Source organism: Geotrypetes seraphini, chromosome 2 (genome assembly GCF_902459505.1).
Source record: "Geotrypetes seraphini chromosome 2, aGeoSer1.1, whole genome shotgun sequence".
NCBI classification, from domain to species: Eukaryota; Metazoa; Chordata; class Amphibia; order Gymnophiona; family Dermophiidae; genus Geotrypetes; species Geotrypetes seraphini.
The window spans coordinates 526,356,549-526,376,686 of NC_047085.1; the positions used below are offsets into that span (position 1 = coordinate 526,356,549).

At 46.1% G+C, this 20,138-nt stretch overlaps 1 protein-coding gene across 2 annotated transcripts; it reads left to right on the forward strand.

Annotated features, from left to right (window-relative positions):
• The first annotated feature begins 6,475 nt into the window (after window positions 1–6,475).
• On the forward strand, window positions 6,476–14,277 carry LOC117354771 (zinc finger protein 350-like). Of its 2 annotated transcripts, none has more exons than XM_033932730.1 (3): window positions 6,476–6,598; window positions 10,699–10,825; window positions 12,861–14,277. In XM_033932730.1, the coding sequence occupies exons 2-3, from the start codon at window positions 10,699–10,701 to the stop codon at window positions 13,793–13,795; spliced, it is 1,062 nt and encodes a 353-aa protein (XP_033788621.1). In that variant the 5' UTR covers window positions 6,476–6,598; the 3' UTR covers window positions 13,796–14,277. The 2 variants fall into 2 exon arrangements, with proteins under 2 accessions (XP_033788621.1, XP_033788622.1); XM_033932731.1 differs by having other exon boundaries at window positions 12,864–14,277.
• Window positions 14,278–20,138: the final 5,861 nt, after the last annotated feature.

Genomic DNA, 20,138 nt, shown 5'->3' on the forward strand with positions numbered 1-20,138 from the left:
ATATTAATGTCCAACCCATAGTTTTCGGGCTCGCAGAGATGAATACCAACACTCCCGAAGCCGTTTAAGTCTAAGTTCAGCCCCATAGAGAGGGACATTCCTTTGGGACATGTGGAGGGTAGGGGGTTGGGACATGGGGGTGGGGCATATGGGACATGTGGGGGGTGGGACATGTGGGACATAGTGGGGTGGGACATGTAGGGGGTTGGACATTTTGGGATAAATAAATATCCGGGCAACGCCGGGTAATCAGCTAGTAAATAATAATAATACCTCCTAGGATGGACTACGGCTCCCAGAGTGCAATGTGACACTCCCACATAACAATAATACCTCCTAGCCATAAGCCCGAGGTCATAATGCCATTGTATAGATCCATGGTGAGACCCCATCTGGAATACTGTGTACAATTCTGGAGGCCGCATTATCAAAAAGATGTGCGGAGAGTTGAGTCAGTTCAGCGAATGGCCACCAGGATGGTCTTAGGACTCAAGGATCTCCTGTATGAGGAACGACTGGGTAAGTTGCAGCTGTACTCACTCGAGGAACTCAGAGAGAGGGGAGACATGATCGAGACGTTCAAATATGTCACAGGCCGTATCGAGGTGGAAGAGGATCTCTTTTTCCTTAAAGGATCCACGGCAACAAGAGGGCATCCGTTGAAAATCAGGGGTGGGAAATTTCATGGCGACACCAGAAAATATTTCTTCACCGAAAGGGTGGTTGACCGCTGGAATAATCTTCCACAACAGGTAATTGAGGCAAGCAGCGTTATTTTAAGAAAAGATGGGATTGGCATGTGGGATCTTTTCATGGAGGTAGTTAGGGGGTGGGCCATTGGTGTGGGCAGACTGGATGGGCCATGGCTCTTTTCTGCTGTCATGTTCTATGTTTCTAGGATGGACTACGGCTCCCAGAGTGCACTGTGACACTCCCACATAACAGTAATCCCTCCTAGGATGGAGGTCTGCCTAACTCTGAGGTTTCACAGAAAGCCAGCACAGCATAATGCAACCCACTGATTTCTTTTGAAACACATATTATATTCACACACATTCTAAGCTCTTTTGAAGCTAAGTAACATCACCGTGGATTCTGACAACATCCAGTCTGTTCACAAACCAGGAAGTCCGTCAATAGTCAGGAAGGAGTTTTCCACGAGAGGGGTCCTGGGCAGCACCCTACTCCACAAATGAGCTTTACCAGACTTGCAAAATAAGTTCTCAGTATGTTCCCATGATCATCAGTTCAAATACAGGTCAGCTTAGAAAACAGTCATCCTCGTACTTTCTCAGACACACATATTCCAAAATATGAGGTTATAAGAACATAAGAATTTGCCTCCGCTGGGCCAGACCAGAGGTCCATCGCGCCCAGCAGTCCGCACTCGCGGCGGCCCATCAGGTCCATGACCTGTCAGGTTATCTTGATTTAGCCCTATAGCCCCCTTGTTTTTATCTATACTCTTTCCATACTCATATCTACCCCTATCTGTATCCCTCAATCCCCCTATCCTTCAGGAATCCATCCAATCCCTCTTTGAATCCCCGTAGCGTACTCTGCCCGACCACTTCCTCCGGGAGCGCATTCCATGTGTCCACAACCCTCTGTGTGAAGAAGAACCTCCTGGCATTGGTTCTAAACTTGTCCCCTTCCAGTTTCTCCAAGTGCCCTCTTATGCTTGTGGTTCCCCGTAGTTTGAAGAATCTATCCTTGTCTACCTTCTCCATGCCCTACATGATCTTGAAAGTTTCTATCATGTCTCCCCTAAGCCTCCTCTTTTCCAGGGAGAAGAGCCCCATCTTTTCCAGCCTGTCAGCGTATGAACAGTCCTCCATACCATTTATCATTTTCGTAGCATGTAAAAGTTCAAATATAAACCAGCCAAAAAAATGTTCTGCCTGAACAGCAAATACTCTTATTATAAGAATTCAGTTGCAAGTCAGTTTTGGAGACGATATCTGGCGAAGGACATAGTAACATACTAGATGAAGGCAGATAAAGACCCGAATAGTCCAACCAGTGTGCCCAACCTGATTCAATCTAAAAATTTGTTAGGGGGGGGGGGGTTCTTCTTCTTCTTAGCTATTTCTGGACAAGAATCCAAGTTCTGCCCGGTACTGTTCTTAGGTTCCAAATACTGAAGTCTCCGTCAAAGCTCACTCCAGTCCATCTACACCCTCCCAGCCTTTGAAGCCCTCCCCAGCACATCCTCCACCAAACGGCCATACACAGACACAGACCGTGCAAGTCTGTCCAATACTGGCCTTAGTTCAATATTTACTATTATTTTCTGATTCTAAATCTTCTGTGTTCATCCCACGCTTCTTTGAACTCAGTCACAGTTTTACTCTCCACCACCTCTCTCGGTAACGCATTCCAGGCATCCACCACCCTCTCCGTAAAGTAGAATTTCCTAACATTGCCCCTGAATCTACCACCCCTCAACCTCAAATTATGTCCTCTGGTTTTACCATTTTCCTTTCTCTGGAAAAGATTTTGTTCTACATTAATACCCTTTAAGTATTTGAACGTCTGAATCATATCTCCCCTGTCTCTCCTTTCCTCTAGGGTATACATATTCAGGGCTTCCAGTCTGTCCTCATACGTCTTCTGGTGCAAACCTCCTATCATTTTTGTCACCCTCCTCTGGACTGCTTCAAGTCTTTTTGTGTCCTTCACCAGATACGGTCTCCAAAACTGAACACAATACTCCAAGTAGGGCCTCACCAACGACCTGTACAGGGGCATCAACACCTTCTTCCTTCTACTGACTACGCCTCTCTTTATACAGCCCAGCATCCTTCTGGCAGCAGCCACTGCCTTGTCACACTGTTTTTTTGCCTTTAGATCTTCGGACACTATCACCCCAAGGTCCCTCTCCCCGTCCGTGCATATCAGCTTCTCTCCTCCCAGCATATACGGTTCCTTCCTATTATTAATCCCCAAATGCATTACTCTGCATTTCTTTGCATTGAATTTTAGTTGCCAGGCATTAGACCATTCCTCTAACTTTTGCAGATCCTTTTTCATATTTTCCACTCCCTCTTCGGTGTCTACTCTGTTACAAATCTTGGTATCATCTGCAAAAAGGCACACTTTTCCTTCTAACCCTTCAGCAATGTCACTTACATACATATTGAACAGGATTGGCCCCAGCACCGAACCCTGAGGGACTCCACTAGTCACCTTTCCTTCCTTCGAGCGACTTCCATTAACCACCACCCTCTGGCGTCTGTCCGACAGCCAGTTTCTGACCCAGTTCACCACTTTGGGTCCTAACTTCAGCCCTTCAAGTTTGTTCAACAGCCTCCTATGAGGAACTGTATCAAAGGCTTTGCTGAAATCCAAGTAAATTACATCTAGCATATGTCCTCGATCCAGCTCTCTGGTCACCCAATCAAAAAATTCAATCAGGTTCATTTGGCACGATTTACCTTTTGCAAAGCCATATTGCCTCGGATCCTGTAACCCATTAGATTCAAGGAAGTGCACTATCCTTTCTTTCAGCAACACTTCCATTATTTTTCCAACAACTGAAGTGAGGCTCACCGGCCTGTAGTTTCCTGCTTCATCCCTGTGACCACTTTTATGAATAGGGACCACATCCGCTCTCCTCCAATCCCCAGGAATCACTCCCGTCTCCAGAGATTTGTTGAACAAGTCTTTAATAGGACTCACCAGAACCTCTCTGAGCTCCCTTAGTATCCTGGGATGGATCCCGTCTGGTCCCATCGCTTTGTCCACCTTCAGTTTTTCAAGTTGCTCATAAACACCCTCCTCCGTGAACGGCGCAGAATCTACTCCATTTTCTCGTGTAACTTTGCCAGACAATCTCGGTCCTTCTCCAGGATTTTCTTCTGTGAACACAGAACAGAAGTATTTGTTTAGCACATTTGCTTTCTCCTCATCACTCTCCACATATTTGTTCTCAGCATCTTTTAGCCTAGGAATTCCATTTTTTATCTTCCTCCTTTCACTAATATATCAGCAAAAATTTTTATCTCCCTTTTTTACATTTTTAGCCATTTGTTCTTCCGCCTGTGCCTTCGCCAAACGTATCTCTCTCTTGGCTTCTTTCAGTTTCACCCTGTAGTCCTTTCTGCTCTCCTCTTCTTGGGTTTTTTTATATTTCATGAACGCCAACTCTTTTGCCTTTATTTTCTCAGCCACTAGGTTGGAGAACCATATCGGCTTCCTTTTTCTCTTGTTTTTATTGATTTTCTTCACATAAAGGTCCGTGGCCATTTTTATCGCTCCTTTCAGCTTAGACCACTGTTTTTCCACTTCTCTTATGTCCTCCCATCCTAACAGCTCTTTCTTCAGGTACTCTCCCATAGCATTAAAGTCCGTACGTTTGAAATCTAGGACTTTAAGTATCGTGCGGCCGCTCTCCACTTTAGCCGTTATATCAAACCAAACCGTTTGATGATCGCTACTTCCCAGGTGAGCACCCACTCGAACATTAGAGATACTCTCTCCATTTGTGAGGATCAGATCCAATATCGCTTTTTCCCTTGTGGGTTCCGTCACCATTTGTCTGAGCAGAGCCTCTTGAAAGGCATCCACAATCTCCCTACTTCTTTCCGATTCCGCAGACGGAACATTCCAGTCCGCATCCGGCAGGTTGAAATCTCCCAACAGCAGAACCTCCTCTTTCCTTCCAAACTTTTGGATATCCACAATCAGATCCTTATCAATTTGCTGCGATTGAGTCGGAGGTCTGTAGACTACACCCACGTAGATAGAAGTTCCATCTTCTCTTTTCAGAGCAATCCATATCGCTTCTTCCTCTCCCCAGGTCCCTTGCATTTCGGTCGCTTCGATATTGATCTTTACATAGAGAGCTACTCCTCCACCTTTTTGATCATCTCTGTCTTTCCTAAAAAGATTAGAAACATAGAAACATAGAAAATGACGGTAGAAAAGGGCTATAGCCCACCAAGTCTGCCGATTCCAAGTGCCTGCCCCCCAGAGTTCACTCCCTTAGAGATCCCACGTGAGTATCCCATTTCCTCTTAAAATCCGTCACGCTGCTGGCCTCAATCACCTGCAATGGGAGTCCGTTCCACCGATCCACCAGTGAAGAAGTACTTTCTGGAGTCGCTATGAAATTTTCCTCCCCTGATTTTCAGCGGATGCCATCTGGTGGTTGAGGGTCCCATGAGACAGAAGATATCATCTTCCGACTCAATACGTCCCGTGATGTACTTATACGTTTCAATCATGTCCCCCCGTTCTCTTCTTTCCTCAAGTGAGTACAGCCGCAGTTTTTTTAGTCTTTCTTCATAAGTGAGATCCTTGAGCCCCAAGACCATCCTGGTCGCCATTCGCTGAACTGACTCGATGCTCAGTATGTCCTTACGGTAGTGTGGTCTCCAGAACTGAACACAGTACTCCATGTGAGGCCTCACCATGGATCTGTACAATGGCAGCATGACTTCAGGTCTCCTGCTGACAAAACCTCTACGGATACAACCCATCATTTGTTTTGCCTTGGAGGAAGCCTTCTCCACTTGATTGGCAGCTTTCATGTCCCGGTATGTTTGCATCCCATCCATGTGATTCACTGAACCATGTCTCTGTGATAGCAACAATATCTAGATCTGCCTCTAACATCAGGGCTTGCAGATCATGAACTTTGTTGCTTAGACTGCGAGCATTTGTGGTCATCGCTTTCCAGCTATTTTTCAGCGATAATCTCCTTTTTCGTATGGATTTTTGTGTCGTTTCACTTTCCGTTGCAATACTAAGAAATGAGTTGCTGATATTGCTTATGTTGCAGCCTTTACTACTATCACATCTTTTCTCTATAATTGTCCTTCGTACATACACCACCCCCACCTTCTAGTTTAAATGCCTAGAAAAATATTGTCTAAATTTCTCTGCAAGGTTTCTTTTTCCTGCTGTAGTAATATGTAGCCCATCAGTGCAATATAGCTTCTTGTCCTTCCATGTATTTCTCCATCCTCCTATGTACCTGAAGCCTTCTTGATGACACCAGGCTCTGAGCCATCTATTAAAGTCCTCTGTGTTTTTCATTCTTTGCTCTCCTTTTCCATATGCAGGCAGTATTTCAGAAAAAGCTACAGTTTTGACAAAAGGGAGGGTGTGACTGGCATGTGGGGCATGAAAGGTGAAGTGACACAACCATTCTGGATGCCTCCTACCCTCGCTACGCCACTGACAGCTCCCACAGTGCCCTGTGACACTCCCACAGAGTAATCCCTCCTAGAAATGACTCTCTCACTGTCATCCAAGCCTCACTCTCGTTTTCAGCACTATACTTTCTGTCAGCAATAGGGAAAGCAGACAGGCTCTGCCTCTTCTCATCTCCTGACTGCCTGCTGTGTGCATATCCATCTCTGGGAAGATTCACAGCAGTCATTTATTTCTAAGGCTGCTGCCCCCAGACAAAACAGCATTCCCAGTCTCCTTCTGTCCTGTAGGACTACATTTCCCTATAAAACCAAAGAAAAGTCCCAATGACATCACTTCCTGCAGGAAGGAGTTGGGCTTGTGTTGAGATCCTGAAACACTGCAGAGAGGCTGAGGGCTGACACTGACCCAGCAAAGCTCAAAGCAGACCCCAGGGAAGGTGGGTAGCAGGATACGCAATGCCAGGCAATTCAACCAGCCTCTTACATACACCCCTTGCAAGGGGCAAGCACAAGAAGAAATAAGCCTGGCACCACTCCCTCCACTCCCCAGACTCTTCTTCCTCATTTTCCTCCTGCTTTAGGACAATCTCACTTTCTGCTTCCGGGCACTGCTCCATCCACTCCCCAGACTCTTCTTCCTCATTCTCCTCCTGCTTTAGGACAATCTCACTTTCTGCTTCCTGGCACCGCTCCATCCACTCCCCAGACTCTTCTTCCTCATTTTCCTCCTGCTTTAGGACAATCTCACTTTCTGCTTCCTAGCACTTCTCCCTCCACTCCCCAGGCTCTTCTTCCTCATTCTCCTCCTGCTTTAGGACAATCTCACTTTCTGCTTCCTAGCACTTCTCCCTCCACTCCCCAGGCTCTTCTTCCTCATTCTCCTCCTGCTTTAGGACAATTTCACTTTCTGTTTCCTGGCACTGCTCCCTCCACTCCCCAGGCTCTTCTTCCTCATTCTCCTCCTGCTTTAGGACAATTTCACTTTCTGTTTCCTGGCACTGCTCCCTCCACTCCCCAGACTCTTCTTCCTCATTTTCCTCCTGCTTTAGGACAATCTCACTTTCTGCTTCCTAGCACTTCTCCCTCCACTCCCCAGGCTCTTCTTCCTCATTCTCCTCCTGCTTTAGGACAATCTCACTTTCTGCTTCCTGGCACTGCTCCCTCCACTCCCCAGGCTCTTCTTCCTCATTCTCCTCCTGCTTTAGGACAATCTCACTTTCTGCTTCCTAGCACTTCTCCCTCCACTCCCCAGGCTCTTCTTCCTCATTCTCCTCCTGCTTTAGGACAATCTCACTTTCTGCTTCCTAGCACTTCTCCCTCCACTCCCCAGACTCTTCTTCCTCATTTTCCTCCTGCTTTAGGACAATCTCACTTTCTGCTTCCTGCCCCTGATCCCTTCTCTCCCCAGGCTCTTCTTCCTCATTCTCCTCCTGCTTTAGGACAATCTCACTTTCTGCTTCCTAGCACTTCTCCCTCCACTCCCCAGGCTCTTCTTCCTCATTCTCCTCCTGCTTTAGGACAATCTCACTTTCTGCTTCCTAGCACTTCTCCCTCCACTCCCCAGGCTCTTCTTCCTCATTCTCCTCCTGCTTTAGGACAATCTCACTTTCTGCTTCCTAGCACTTCTCCCTCCACTCCCCAGACTCTTCTTCCTCATTTTCCTCCTGCTTTAGGACAATCTCACTTTCTGCTTCCTAGCACTTCTCCCTCCACTCCCCAGACTCTTCTTCCTCATTTTCCTCCTGCTTTAGGACAATCTCACTTTCTGCTTCCTGCCCCTGATCCCTCCTCTCCCCAGGCTCTTCTTCCTCATTCTCCTACTGCTTTAGGACAATCTCACTTTCTGCTTCCTGGCACCGCTCCATCCACTCCCCAGGCTCTTCTTCCTCATTCTCCTCCTGCTTTAGGACAATCTCACTTTCTGCTTCCTAGCACTTCTCCCTCCACTCCCCAGACTCTTCTTCCTCATTTTCCTCCTGCTTTAGGACAATCTCACTTTCTGCTTCCTGCCCCTGATCCCTCCTCTCCCCAGGCTCTTCTTCCTCATTCTCCTCCTGCTTTAGGACAATCTCACTTTCTGCTTCCTGGCACCGCTCCATCCACTCCCCAGGCTCTTCTTCCTCATTCTCCTCCTGCTTTAGGACAATCTCACTTTCTGCTTCCTGGCACCGCTCCATCCACTCCCCAGGCTCTTCTTCCTCATTCTCCTCCTGCTTTAGGACAATCTCACTTTCTGCTTCCTAGCACTTCTCCCTCCACTCCCCAGACTCTTCTTCCTCATTTTCCTCCTGCTTTAGGACAATCTCACTTTCTGCTTCCGGGCACTGCTCCATCCACTCCCCAGACTCTTCTTCCTCATTCTCCTACTGCTTTAGGACAATCTCACTTTCTGCTTCCTGGCACCGCTCCATCCACTCCCCAGGCTCTTCTTCCTCATTCTCCTCCTGCTTTAGGACAATCTCACTTTCTGCTTCCTCCACTCCCCAGGCTCTTCTTCCTCATTCTCCTACTGCTTTAGGACAATCTCACTTTCTGCTTCCTGGCACCGCTCCATCCACTCCCCAGGCTCTTCTTCCTCATTCTCCTCCTGCTTTAGGACAATCTCACTTTCTGCTTCCTGGCACTGCTCCCTCCACTCCCCAGGCTCTTCTTCCTCATTCTCCTCCTGCTTTAGGACAATCTCACTTTCTGCTTCCTAGCACTGCTCCCTCCACTCCCCAGGCTCTTCTTCCTCATTTTCCTCCTGCTTTACGACAATCTCACTTTCGGCTTCCTGGCACTGCTCCCTCCACTCCCCAGGCTCTTCTTCCTCATTCTCTTCCTGCTTTAGGACAATCTCACTTTCCGCTTCCTGGCACTGCTCCCTCCACTCCCCAGGTTCTTCTTCCTCATTCTCCTCCTGCTTTAGGACAATCTCACTTTCGCTTCCTGGCACTGCTTCCTCCACTCCCCAGGCTCTTCTTCCTCATTCTCCTCCTGCTTTAGGACAATCTCACTTTCTGCTTCCTGGCACTGCTCCCTCCACTCTCCAGACTCTTCTTCCTCATTCTCCTCCTGCTTTAGGACAATCTCATTTTCTGATTCCTGGCACTGCTCCATCCACTCCCCAGGCTCTGCTTCCTCATTCTCCTCCTGCTTTAGGACAATCTCACTTTCTGCTTCCTGGCACTTCTCCCTCCATTCCCCAGGCTCTTCTTCCTCATTCTCATCCTGCTTAAGGACAATCTCACTTTCTGCTTCCTGGCACCGCTCCCTCCACTCCCCAGGCTCTTCTTCCTCATTCTCCTCCTGCTTTAGGACAATCTCACTTTCTGCTTCCTGGCACTGCTCCCTCCACTCCCCAGGCTCTTCTTCCTCATTCTCCTCTTCCTCATTCTCCTCCTGCTTTAGGACAATCTTACTTTCCGCTTCCTGGCACTGCTCCCTCCACTCCCCAGGTTCTTCTTCCTCATTCTCCTTCTGCTTTAGGACAATCTCACTTTCTGCTTCCTGGCACTGCTCCCTCCACTCCCCAGGCTCTTCTTCCTCATTCTCCTCCTGCTTTAGGACAATCTCACTTTCTGCTTCCTCCACTCCCCAGGCTCTTCTTCCTCATTCTCCTACTGCTTTAGGACAATCTCACTTTCTGCTTCCTGGCACCGCTCCATCCACTCCCCAGGCTCTTCTTCCTCATTCTCCTCCTGCTTTAGGACTATCTCACTTTCTGCTTCCCGGCACTGCTCCCTCCACTCCCCAGTCTCTTCTTCCTCATTCTCCTCCTGCTTTAGGACTATCTCTCTTTCTGCTTCCTGGCACTGCTTCCTCCTCTCCCCAGGCTCTTCTTTCTCATTCTCCTCCTGCTTTAGCACAATCTCACTTTCTGCTTCCTTCACTCCCCAGGCTCTTCTTCCTCATTCTCCTCCTGCTTTAGGACAATCTCACTTTCTGCTTCCTGGCACTGCTCCCTCCACTCCCCAGGCTCTTCTTCCTCATTCTCCTTCTGCTTTAGGACAATCTCACTTTCTGCTTCCTGGCACTGCTTCCTCCACTCCCCAGGTTCTTCTTCCTCATTCTCCTTCTGCTTTAGGACAATCTCACTTTCTGCTTCTTGGCACTGCTCCCTCCACTCCCCAGGCTCTTCTTCCTCATTCTCCTCCTGCTTTAGGACTTTCTGATTCCCGGCACTGCTCCCTCCACTCCCCAGGCTCTTCCTCATTTTCCTCCTGCTTTAGGACAATCTCACTTTCTTCTTCCCGGCACTGCTCCCTCCACTCCCCAGGCTCTTCTTCCTCATTCTCCTCCTGCTTTAGGACAATCTCACTTTCTGCTTCCTGGCACTGCTCCCTCCACTCCCCAGGCTCTTCTTCCTCATTCTCCTCCTGCTTTAGGACAATCTCACTTTCTGCTTCCTGGCACTGCTCCCTCTGCTTCCAAGGCTCTTCTTCCTCATTCTCCTCCTGCTTTAGAACGCTCTCTCCAAGATCAGAATCTGTAATCAGTTCTATAAGATTCTGAGTTTTCCCTGTGTTCCTGAGTGTGTTTCTGGTTTGTCTTTCAGATGTGGGTGACATTTGAGGACGTCGCTGTCTCTTTCTCCCAGGAGGAGTGGGAGTATTTAGATGAAGGGCAGAAGGAGCTTTACCGGGAGGTGATGAAGGAGAACTATGAAACTGTGATGTCTCTAGGTAAGGATTGCATGATCTCTGTTTTTTTTATCAGACACAGAGGTTGATTTGCTGAGGGTTGTTCTTGCCTTTTCCCCTGATTCTAGCTCCTACATTGCTGTGTTTCTGGGCTGGTATTGGAGACTGGATCTTTACACCTGAATCAAGCCTTTCCAATTATTCTGTGCATTTATCCCATGTCTGTGCTGAGATCAGAAAATCCAGAATATGGATGTATGAATTTGAACTAAAAATAAACTCGGAAAAAAACAAAATTCTTTGCTGCGTCCTTAGGTCAAATATCCTTGTTACTAAATAATGTTGCATATTCAATACAATCCGCCATTAAGATTTTGGGTGTCATCAGAATTGAACCATGCATTGGTGCTGTGGGTCTTCTATACATTATATGATCCTACTTTGATATTGCATCATTTCAATGACTAGTTCAGTCATTAGTGTTGAGCCAACTGGATTACTGTAACATATTGTATTTCGGATTTTATCTAGACTGCGAATAGTCCAAAATGCTGCCGTCCATCTGATTTATGGCTTGAAGAAGTTGACCATGTGGCCCCCCCTTCTATCAGGAACTTCACTGGTGTTATACTGAAGTTCGGCTCTCTCTGCTATAATGTTTTATTTGGTCTGGCATCCAATTACTTATTTGATTCATTTTCTATTGTTCAATCCAAACGTTCATGAAGATCCCACAGTCTTTTTCATTTTCCATCAGTAAAGGATTGTCTTTACAAAAACGTCTCTTTTCATATCAGGCGGCCATTTGGGATAGAGATTTGAAACTACTGCTATTAAGGAAGAAGAGCTATTGCAGGAAGGAACTGCGTCGAGCCTTAAGAGAACAATTTTGCAGAGTGTCCACTCGATGCTCCAGCTGGTCATTGATGGAGATGGTCCGTTGGAAATGAGTGCACTTTTTGAATTCGGGATAAGGCCTTGACATGTGAGGAAAAATCTTGACAGCCAAGTTAGAAAACTCAACGGTTGCACCCCGAGATGAATAAAACACCAAAGAGAGAAGGCCTGACTGAGGAAAAAAAAAACCCAACTTAAAAAAAAAAAAAAATAAGAACCAACGAAAGAAACTATTATTAGTATTAGTAAAATAAAGAAAACTGAGTTGAAAAGCAAAAAAGGCAATGTGATTTGGACAGAGAACAGAAAACTGAGGAACCGCAAGCCGACGTCAGGCAGGAAGGCACTCACGTGATGTGGGCAGTCTCGAAGCATCTCAAACTGTCCGTACCGGGCTCCGTGGATGATGTCACCCACATGTGAGAATATGCTGTCTGCTTGTCCAAGGATAATAGAGAGACCATAGAACTGGAGGACATGAAGTTACAGTAGGGAAAACTTAAAAGCAACACCAGGAAGTTATTTTTCACAGGGAGGGTTGGGGATGCCTGGAATGGCCTTTCTGGGAAGTGGTGGGAGGGGGGGGGGGTCAAATACAGAGGCAGAATCTAGAAAGGCAGGGGATAAACAGAGGTTTCCTTTATGGCATGAAGATGGGGGAAAAAGTGTAGAGTGTTTCAACTCTCAATTAAACTTTAAAGAATAACTCTCACAGTTAAAAGGTATAGATGGGAGTTACAGTCCTAAAGGCAAAGTGTGTATGTGTGTGTGGGGGTGGAGGGGGGGTGGAGGGGTGGGGGGGGGATTAGCCCGTACAGTCACTGGTACAACTTTGGCCACCTTCTGGGTAGACTGGATGGGTCTTCTGATCGCAGCTAATTGATCAGAGGGTGGTTGTGTCCTTGTATGACAATTCCAATCTCAAAGTTGTTTCCTTGACCACCTTCTTTTATCCTCCCTCCAAAATAAGATTTTAATTAATAGTTCATCCTTGAAATCTCTTTCAGCTTCAGGGATCTAACTAAAGAGATTTTGAAATATGATTCTGTGTCACACTGTTATGCATAGTCTTATAAGAGATATGTACCATTAAGGTTAAGTTGTTATGAAAGGCCACATGATAATAAAAGGAAAAAAATCTATCTTGCAGGACATTTTACATATGTCTTCTTGTACACAGCAGGTATTGAATTCAGCCAGCAAAAAGAGAAAGAGGAGAACCTAGAACAGCATTCTTTAAAGTGGAGACTGCGCCCAAGACGGGTTGATGTTATTCTAGAGACCGTGAAGGGAGAAACCGGGAGACATCATTTGGACTCTAAAAAGAAGCAGCGAGAGCCTCCAAGAGACTCATCAAGTGGAGCCATTGATTGTGAGAGAAGAGACAGATACCCAAGAAGAGCAAAGCAAGCATCCCAAACTAGTAACAAGGAACACATGACTTCTAAACACCACAACAGACCTCTGAGAACAAAGAGACCCTTCCAAAACAACAGTGAGGAATTGAGTTCTGATATCCATAGAAAAACAGCCTTTGTGTGTGACACTTGTGGAAAAAGCTTTAATCAAAAATGTCATTTATCACGCCACTCAAAATACCACACAGGAGAGAGACCCTTTTCATGTACAGAATGTGGTAAAAGCTTTGTGCGTAAGGATTGTCTAAGACGACACCAAGATATCCACGCAAGGACAGAAAGCCAAGAAAAACCATTCAAGTGCACTGAATGTGGGAAATGTTTCATTTGGAAAAGATCTCTAGTAATACACCAGAGAAACCATATAGGAGAGAAACCCTTTCAATGTACGGAATGTGGGAAAGGTTTTATATGCAAAGACTATCTAGTATTGCACCAGAGAAGTCACACTGGAGAAAAGCCTTTTCCCTGCAGTGAGTGTAAAAAATCTTTTACACGTAGGGAATGCCTAAAGATACACCAAAGAATTCACACTGGTGAGAAACCGTTTTCATGTACTCAGTGTGGGAAAAGGTTCAGTCGCAAGGATCTTTTAGTAAATCATGGAAGTACCCATAAGGAAATATATTCGTGCGCTGAGCCCACAGTAGAGACCCTGAAAATAGAAGAGGCTGGAAGCGGGAAAGGAGGTTACTGATGCCAAGAACAATAATGAGAATGAGAGGATGCAATGATCAGCAGAAGGAGAAAAGGAAACACAAAGACCCCCCCCCCCCCGTAAGCTGTTCAGATCCTTCAGCTGATTGTGTGAGAGCACCCTGCATGAAAGAGAGTCCCCCAAAAGGAGAGAGACTCGATACATGTACTGAACAAGTGATACATTCCAACCAGTTCTCAAATCATATAAAATTAGAGACTCAGTAGAGATGGACTATTCAGAGCACTGCATACGAAGAAAAGTTCACTGAGAAGTCAAACTTAACAGAAGAAAATGTTCACATTCCAGTGCCCTGAATGTAAGAAATGTTGTATATATAAATCACAACTTACAATTTATCAGAAACGTCACAAAGGACAAAAACCATAATTACTAGAAAGAAACGGGTTCATGACTGAAGCGATTTAAATGTTCAATGTGTAATAAAAGCTTTACTGAAAAGAAAAAAAATCTTAGAAGGCCTGAAACAATCAATAATGGAAAACCATATCAATGTTCTGAATGTGATCAAAGCTTCAATCGAAAAGAAATGTCTTGATAAAATATCTCAATTCATGAAAGAATCTACACTTCACGGTTCACGGCCCTAAGATAAGTGAGGAAAATTAAGAGGTTAGGATTTACCATCCCGGCAAGACAACAGACCACGGCGGTAAAAGAAAGAAACCCTCCACCAGATTAGAATGGTATTAAATCCCAGAGGTGTCAGTCCTGAGCGATTATGCTGTGAATGGCATGGAGAGACAGAAGAAGCAAGAAACCAGGAAAATGTGGCAGAAAGAGACAGAAAGATTCCCCATCATTTTAAGAGCCACAGGCTTGATCAAAAACCATCTCTAAACATGGATAGGTTGCTATTAAGTAACTGGCATTTCTGTACTGTCATATCATTTTGGACTTATAACTTGGCTTTTTAAAGATTCCCTTGAGATTACTTATAAGAATTGTTTTTTGCTTGTTACGAGATCTACTTTATATATATATATATATATATATATATACACACACACACAAGAGGTGTTTGGGATTTAAAGTATGGCTTTTATTTTGTTCAAATGAATATAATAGTAACACAGATTAAAGGCCAGATTAAAGAAATATGTTGAAATTGATTATCTCTGTGTCTCAGTAAGATGTTATGCTTAATTTTTCCACTATCTTTTTACTCTAGCCTACCCCCTGTTTAGTGAATGGCTAATACTGCTCTAAAAAGAGTGAATTAAAACAGAATTTCACTGATTTTTAGCTTCATTTGAATATATCGTTGCTCCCCACCCTGGCAAGACTTCCTTCTTTCCAGTCTGGCCTTCACTCTCCCACACTTACTCACACAAGGGGCGGCTCAAGACAATCTCCTGCCTGGCGCCCCCCTGCATCCAAAATGGGGGCAACTGTTAGGTGAGGGTAGTAGCTTCAGGAACAGAGGAAATGACAGCAGAGCCTCGCCCAGGTCAGCCATGTTTAAAGCAAAACGACAGATCCTGTCAGACAAGCTCAAAGAACCGGTTTCTTATCACACATACTTGAAATTGCTTTTCTGCCAAAACACATGATGCTCAAAGAACAAGGAGCAAAATGAGAAAGCAAGCCAAAGAAAAGCTCCGTTGAGTTATATGGGAGCTGATGTTCTACCTCCCCGCAACGTGGAACATCTCTCCATGGAAGCAACAACACAAAACTCTCCCCTACCAGGCACATTGTGAACTACAAAACCTGAAAAGGGGTTCCATATTTTGTACAAAGACATCTGCAATTCATATTTCCCAAAGCTAACAAATTTCAATTAATACATTCCAAATAAAACACTTTATTTATTCCACCGGAAAAGATGGTAAAGGACCGCATCATCGATCACTTTGACGGACACAATCTGATGAGGACCAGCCAGCGTGGCTTCAGCAAGGGGAGATCTTGCTTGACGAACTTGTTGCACTTCTTCGAGGGAGTAAACAGGCAGATAGACAAGGGTGATCCGGTCAACGTTGCATATCTGGATTTTCAGAAGGTGTTCAACAAGGTCCCGCATGAACAACTACTACGAAAAATTGCGAGCCATGGAATCGAGGGTGACATACTCATGTGGCGGACAGGAAACAGAGCGTGAAGATAAATGGACAAGACTCGGATTGGAAGAGTGTCACCAGTGGGGTGCCACAGGGTTCGGTGCTTGGACCCGTGCTCTTCAACATATTTATAAACGACCTGGAAATTGATACGATGAACGAGGTGATTAAATTTGCAGACGATACGAAGCTATTCAGAGTAGTGAAGACGCAGAAGGATTGCGAAGACATAAGAGCATAACATAAGAAATGCCTTCACCGGATCAGACCGAGGTCCATCATGTCCGGCGATCCGCACACGCGGCGGCCCTTTTAAGGACACCTTTAAGGACACCGGTTCACTAGTATCCCTCAATATGATTTTCAAGAAGATGTGCATCCAACTTGTGCTTGAAACTCGGAACAGTAGTCTCCGCCACAACCTCCTCCGGGAGAGCGTTCCAAGCGCCAACCACTCGCTGTGTAAAACAGAACTTTCTAACATTTGTCCTAAACCTGCTGCCACTCAGTTTCAGGCTATGACCCCGTGTCCGGGTCACCTACGAAAATGTCAGTAAAGCTGTTTCCTGGTCAATTTTATCAAATCCTTTTAATATTTTAAAAGTCTCTAACAAATCTCCTCTCAGTCTTCTCTTTTCGAGGGTGAACAGTCCCAGTTTTCTGAGGCGTTCTTTGTAGCTCAAATTCTCCATACCTCTGACAAGTTTCGTGGCTCGCCTCTTCACATTCTCCAGCAGAGCTATATCCTTCTTAAGGTATGGAGACCAGTGTTGGACACAGTATTCTAAGTGTGGTCTGACCATTGCTCTGTAAAGTGGCATTATGACGTCTTCCGATCTACTCGTGATCCCCTTCTTAATCATTCCCAACATCCTGTTTGCTTTCTTAGCCGCCTCCGCACATTGAGCCGAAGGCTTTAGGATTCTGTCTATCAGTATCCCTTTCTTGTTCGCATTTAGCTAAAGCCACCCCCAACATCATATGCTCATGCTCTTTGTTTTTCTTTCCTAGATGCATCACCTTGCATTTATCTACGTTAAAATTCATCTGCAACTTTTTTGCCCAAGTTTCCAGCTAGTTTAGATCCTTCTGGAGATCCTCGCAGTCCCCTAGAGAGCCAACCACCCGACATAGTTTTGTATCATCTGCAAACTTTGTTATATTGCTTGTTGTTTCTTCCTCAAGGTCATTAATAAAAACATTAAACAAAATAGGCCCAAGAACCGAGCCCTGGGGTATGCCGCTAGTCACTTTCTCCCAGTCCGAGAATTGCCCATTTATGCCTTCTGTTCTCTAGCCATTTGCCAATCCATCTGTGCACTTCTCCTCCTATTCCATGGCAACAGGACATAAACATGCTTGAGAAATGGGCTGCGACATGGCAAATGAGGTTTAAAGTGGATAAGTATAAGGTGATGCATGTTGGTAACAAAAATCTTATACACGAATACAGGATGTCTGGGGCGGTACTTGGAGAGACCCCCAGGAAAGATACTTGGGAGTACTGGTCAACAAGTCGATGAAGACATCCGCGCAATGTGTGGCAGCGGCAAAGAGGGCAAACAATGCTAGGAATGATTAAGAAGGGGACAACGAACAGATCGGAGAAGGTTATCATGCCGCTGTACAGGGAGGGCCATGGTGTGCCCTCACCTGGAGTACTGCATCCAGCACTGGTCGCCATACATGAAGAAGGACACGGTACTACTCGAAAGGGTCCAGAGAAGAGCGACTAAGATGGTTAAGGGGATGGAGGAGTTGCCGTACAGCGAGAGATTAGAGAAACTGGGCCTCTTCTCCCTTGAAAAGAGGAGATAGAGAGGGGACATGATTGAAACATTCAAGGTACTGAAGGGGATAGACTTAGTAGATAAGGACAGGTTGTTTACCCTCTCCAAGGTAGGGAGAAGGAGAGGGCACTCTCTAAAGCAGGGGTGTCCAACCATTTGGCTTCCCTGGGCTGCATTGGCTGAAAAAAATTTTCTGGGGCCGCACAAATGCTGCAGCAAGACAGAAGAGGGAGCCGGTAAGACGGTAAACACCCGGGGGCAGCAGAGGTAAACACTTCATCGCCTTCAACCGGGGCCACATAAAATACTTCACAGGGCCAAATGCGGCCCTCGGGTCGCAGGTTGGTCACCCCTACTCTAAAGTTAAAAGGGGATAGATTCCATACAAAAGTAAGGAAGTTCTTCTTCACCCAGAGAGTGGTAGAAATCTGGAACACTCTGCCGGAGGCTGCTATAGGGGGAAACACCCTCCAGGGATTCAAGACAAGGTTGGACAAGTTCCTGCTGAACCGGAACGTACGCAGGTAGGGTTGATCTCAGTTAGGGCTCTGGTCTTTGACCTGGGGGGCCACCAAAGGAGCAGACTGCTGGGCGCGATGGACTGACCCAGCAGCGGCAATTCTTATGTTCTTATGTTTGTTTTCTGGATGGTTTCATGTTCTATTATGCCGGTTCCACTTACTTGTCTGCTTTAAGAACATAAGAAGTTGCCCCCGCTGGGTCAGACCAGAGGTCCATCTTGCTCAGTGGTCCGCTCCCGCGGTGGCCCATCAGGCCTAGTGCCTGAACAGTGGTCCCTGATTAATTTTGTAACTTACCTCTAATCCCATCCCTATAATCTACCTCTACTCTTATCTGTACCCCTCAATCCCTTTGTCTTCCAAGTACCTATCCAAAGCTTCTTTGAACCCCTGTAGAGTGCTCCTGTTTATCACATCCTCTGGTAGCGCGTTCCATGTATCTACCACCCTCTGTGTGAAAAAGAACTTCCTGGCGTTTGTTCTAAACCTCTCCCTTTCAATTTCTCTGAGTGCCCCCTTGTACTTATTGATCCCCTTAATTTGAAAAATCTGTCCCTGTCTATTTTTTCTATGCCCTTCATGATCTTGAAGGTTTCTATCATGTCTCCTCTAAGTCTCCGCTTTTCCAGGGAGAACAGCCCCAACTTCTTCAGTCTGTCAGTATATGAGAGGTCCTCCATGCCCTTTATTAGCTTAGTTGCTCTTCTTTGGACTCTCTTCTGTTTCCAGTGGCTGTTGTCGCCTCCTGCCTTGTTCCCTCAATATATACTGTATCTGGCTCTGACATAGTGAGTTTTCCTTTTTAGCTCTTTCCTTCCATTGTGGGATTTTTTGTTGTTGTTTTTTTTTTTGCCCTGTCCACTCAGATTTCACCCTACTCCTTTCTACTTTTCACCTACCTATCAACTTTAACTCCTTCTCTCACCCCCTAGCTCTCCCATTTCCCATCTTGTCCTTTCCCCAGCCTCCTATTCCCATCTCTCTCTCCTCTATTTCCCCCCTTCCGTCAAGTCCATCTCTCCCTGACCCCCTTTCACCATGTCTCCCTTTTCTGTCCCCTCCATCCTCCCTGAATTCTTATCTCTCCCTGTCCCCCTTCTAGCCCCCCTGACTCCCTATCCATCTCCCAAATCTGACATCTCTCCCTCCCTCACCATATCCCTGAGTCTATCTTTCCCTCCTTTCTTCACTTGAGTCCAACATCTCTCCCTTCTCCCCCTCCCTCCCCCAATCTAATATGTATCTTCAGGCAGCATCTTGATGCCAGCCCTCTCTGCCATTCCCCTTCCCGGCATCTTTCACTCTTCTCTCCACAATCGGCATTTTTCCCATTCTAACACTCTCCCCCCCCCCCCCCCAATTGCCGCAGCATCTACCTTTAGTTTTCTGTAAAAGTCGTTGGCCAGGGGTAGCAATTCCATGCTGCCAGTCCATGCGTCTTCTTTCCACTGAGGCCCCCCCTCCCAGTGAAAATAGGAAGTGGTTGGAGCTGGTGGTTGGTGGGACGCAATGGAGAAAAGATGCAGGAACCAACGGCAGGGAATCACTACTGCTACCCGGCGACTTTTACAGAAAACTAATGTTGATGCTGTGGCGGTGAAAGCCTTAGATGCTGGAAAGGGGAGCAGCAGAGAGGGCAAGCAGCAAGATGCCACTCCCTAAAGAGTGCCTCATTATAGGGCCGCCCCTTACTCACACATACACACTTACACGCTGGCTCTCATTTTCACTCTCATACTCGTCTCGGACTCATTTGTCTCCTTAGCTATTAATGTAAAGTCCTGTTATTGGCTAATGTGGCTTTTCAGGAAATCCCTGAAAAAAAATCTTAACACCACGAGTACCTCCATATTCTTCCTGATCTACTTTTTACTCTCTCTGGAAAGGACCAGAGATGTTCATTTGTAACCCATCTTCTATAACTCTTTTGTAATCCGCCTTGAATCGC

Coding starts and splice junctions, on each gene's coding strand:
- LOC117354771 (XM_033932730.1), top strand. CDS start 10,699: ATGTGGGTGACATTTGAGGACGTCGCTGTCTCTTTCTCCCAGGAGGAG. Junction 10,826..12,860: donor TGAAACTGTGATGTCTCTAG/GTAAGGATTGCA, acceptor TCTTGTACACAG/CAGGTATTGAATTCAGCCAG.